Source organism: Cydia splendana, chromosome 26 (assembly GCF_910591565.1).
Source record: "Cydia splendana chromosome 26, ilCydSple1.2, whole genome shotgun sequence".
Lineage (NCBI taxonomy): Eukaryota > Metazoa > Arthropoda > Insecta > Lepidoptera > Tortricidae > Cydia > Cydia splendana.
The window spans coordinates 3,898,962-3,901,795 of NC_085985.1; the positions used below are offsets into that span (position 1 = coordinate 3,898,962).

The 2,834-nt window shown below is 39.6% G+C and overlaps 1 protein-coding gene across 1 annotated transcript; it reads left to right on the forward strand.

Moving 5' to 3' along the window:
- The first annotated feature begins 1,067 nt into the window (after positions 1-1,067).
- Positions 1,068-2,462, forward strand: LOC134803505 (methyltransferase-like protein 17, mitochondrial). The gene has a single exon (XM_063776304.1). The coding sequence runs from the start codon at positions 1,132-1,134 to the stop codon at positions 2,449-2,451; it is 1,320 nt and encodes a 439-aa protein (XP_063632374.1). The 5' UTR covers positions 1,068-1,131; the 3' UTR covers positions 2,452-2,462.
- The last annotated feature ends 372 nt before the right edge of the window (positions 2,463-2,834 follow it).

A 2,834-nucleotide genomic window follows, 5' to 3' on the forward strand; every position in this document is an offset into this window, starting at 1 on the left:
TTTAAATTAACGCTAAATTGTTATCAGAGCTAACACTGCAACCACAAAAATGATGCTAATTTTATCTCTTCTCTTCTCTTTAAATTATACCTCTGACACTATCTATTCACTACGCAACATGCAATAAGACACGATAGGTATCAAAATTATCCACGCCGATTATACGCCGGTCAAAATTATCGGCGGCGGCGGCGTGGAAAAATCGTCGGCGGCGGCGGCGCGGCGGCGCGGCGCACATGTACAGCACCAACCTCCTAATTTGTTTACATTTGTGTAGGAGTTGTAAACATTGCAGTTTTTTGTTATACAACGCTACACGTCGACTTCGCACATTGTCGTAATTATTCACGAGCTTAAATAATAGTTTGCGAACCTCACTCAGTATAGACATTATTTAAAATAATTATTTAATATATTATTTAAAATAAACCCCTTATAAACCGCAAACAATTTGAATGAATGACATAAATTGACAACTGAATTTTGGCTTTTTTTTTTTAATCATAGACAATTGGTGATACAACAACGAAATATCTCTCAACAATGTTTGGCTAGCCAGACTCTATTAGGTTTAGAATTTCTGAAAAAAAAATGGCATGTCCAGGCGGGGACAATTTTCGCCAATCTGAATTAATTGTCCGATTTGTCCGATCAAATGAGGCCGTGCGGACGCAAATGCCAATTTGGCTCGCCGAATTCAACCGCCGATTATGACCGATATTAACGGTCAAATGGGGCGTGGACGCAAGAATACCAATTTGTGACGCTAGAGGGCGTTTTTTAAATTTAAAATTGGTGAAAGTGGCCAAATCGATGTTTGCGTCCGCACCACCTGATTTGAACAGACAATTTAATCAGATTGGCGAAAAATTGTTCTCGTCTGGACAGGCCTATGGCCTGGACCACGGGGGAAATACCGGTAGAATGGCCACCCTATATCAAGGGTTTTATTAAAGCCGCACACTATCGCACCGCACCAAGGTCGCGATGCGGTGCGATAGTGTGTTACTACCATTATTCCGTCCCCCTTGATTATATACAAGATATTTTACAACAGGCAACACCACAATTTGCGTCAATTTGACAGTACAAAACAATAACACGCTAAAGTTAGGTTATAAGCGCAACAAAATGTTTAGGAAATTAAGAATAACTCGTTTCACAACGCTTTACTCCAACTATTCAGTTAAAGTAGAGATAGACACCAGTTTGAAAGATAAGTTTGAAAGCAAAGAGTACAAGCCGCGCAAGCACCCGGGAACTACCCGAGTAAAAATAGCAGCGCTACGTCCAGATATAGTCAAGGCTATAAAAATAGTTTTAGACGATTCAGGCGCCCGTTCTATGCACCAGGACAGCATCAAGCTCAACAACTATCTTCGCTCACGCTTACTTCCACCAGAAGAAGGAGATATTAACCAGAAAGCAGCTAAAATACACGACAAAATTTCTAAGAAAGCGTATTCGAAGATTGGAGATAATTTGACGGAAGACGAACTGAATCAGTTGAATAACCAGGTGCAATCCAAAGTTTTTAACGTTTTAAAGGCAAATGTTTATCGCTGGGGTAACATTTCATATGACAAAGCAACATGCTTACAGTATTTGATGTCTAGATCTGCACCCGAGTATGCAGTCCTAGTACGTGTATTAGATGAAATAAGAATGAAATATCCGGATTATAAGCCTAGAAGCTTCTTTGACTTTGGCTCAGGAGTAGGAACGGGCACATGGGCCATCAACAATTATTGGAACGGGGACATATTTGAATATTTCTGCGTCGACACTTCCCCACACATGCATGATTTGGCCCGAATACTCTTATGTCAAGGGAAAGACAACGTGACTATGCCTTTGAAAGGCTATTTCCAACGTCAGTTCCTACCGGCATCAACAGATCTCAAATATAACATTGTTTTATCAGCATTTTCATTATTTGAACTACCAAGTATGCGAGCAAGATTGGAAACCATTCAAAAACTATGGAAGAAAACTGAAGATTTCCTGATCATAGTTGAGCAAGGGTCTAATGCTGGCTTCCAAATTGTGAATGAAGCTAGAGAATTTGTTTTAAATTTACCCAAAGGCAAAAATAATGGTTACGCATTCTCACCATGTCCTAATGACAATGTCTGCCCAAGGTATTTAGAATTGAAAACACCGTGTAACTTCATTATGAAGTATGAATCACTGCCATACCCTTCAAAATCAGATGTGTTTGCAGAATTATTCTCGTATGTAATATTAAGGAAAGGTGTGCGTCCGTCCGATGATCCTCAGTGGCCTAGGATAGTCCGAGCACCCATCGTCCGCTCAGGGCACACCATTTGTAGGTTGTGTACAAAACAGGGGGAGCTGCAAGAGGTCATATTTTCCAAGTCCAAGTTTGACCAGACCACGTATAGGTGCGCTAGGTCCAGTAATTGGGGAGACTTATTGCCCGTAAAATAAATCATTTAAAATCTTATTGTTTTTCATTTATTACTTACTTACTGCTGGCGCAATGACCTGAAGTGGATCTTGGCCTCCGACACCAAAGACCGCCATGCTACTCTGTCCAAAGCCGTTTCTGTCCAGTCGACGACACTGAGTTTGCTAAGGTCTTTCTGCACTTTGTCTGTCCAATTACAATACAATATTACAAAAAATAATTTATTACAATACAATAAATATAATTAGTATTTATTGCACATATTTACACAGAAAACAATACAATAAAAACAGCAACAATACCATAAAGAATCATATATATAAAATTGAAAAACCAGAACGGGATCAAAAAACGAGGGAAGAAGCGAGATGGCGCCTTACAAATTTCTAAAAAAGTTTTTGAC

What these genes read in the sequence shown, in the direction of transcription:
- LOC134803505 (XM_063776304.1), top strand. Translation starts at nt 1,132, where the DNA reads ATGTTTAGGAAATTAAGAATAACTCGTTTCACAACGCTTTACTCCAAC.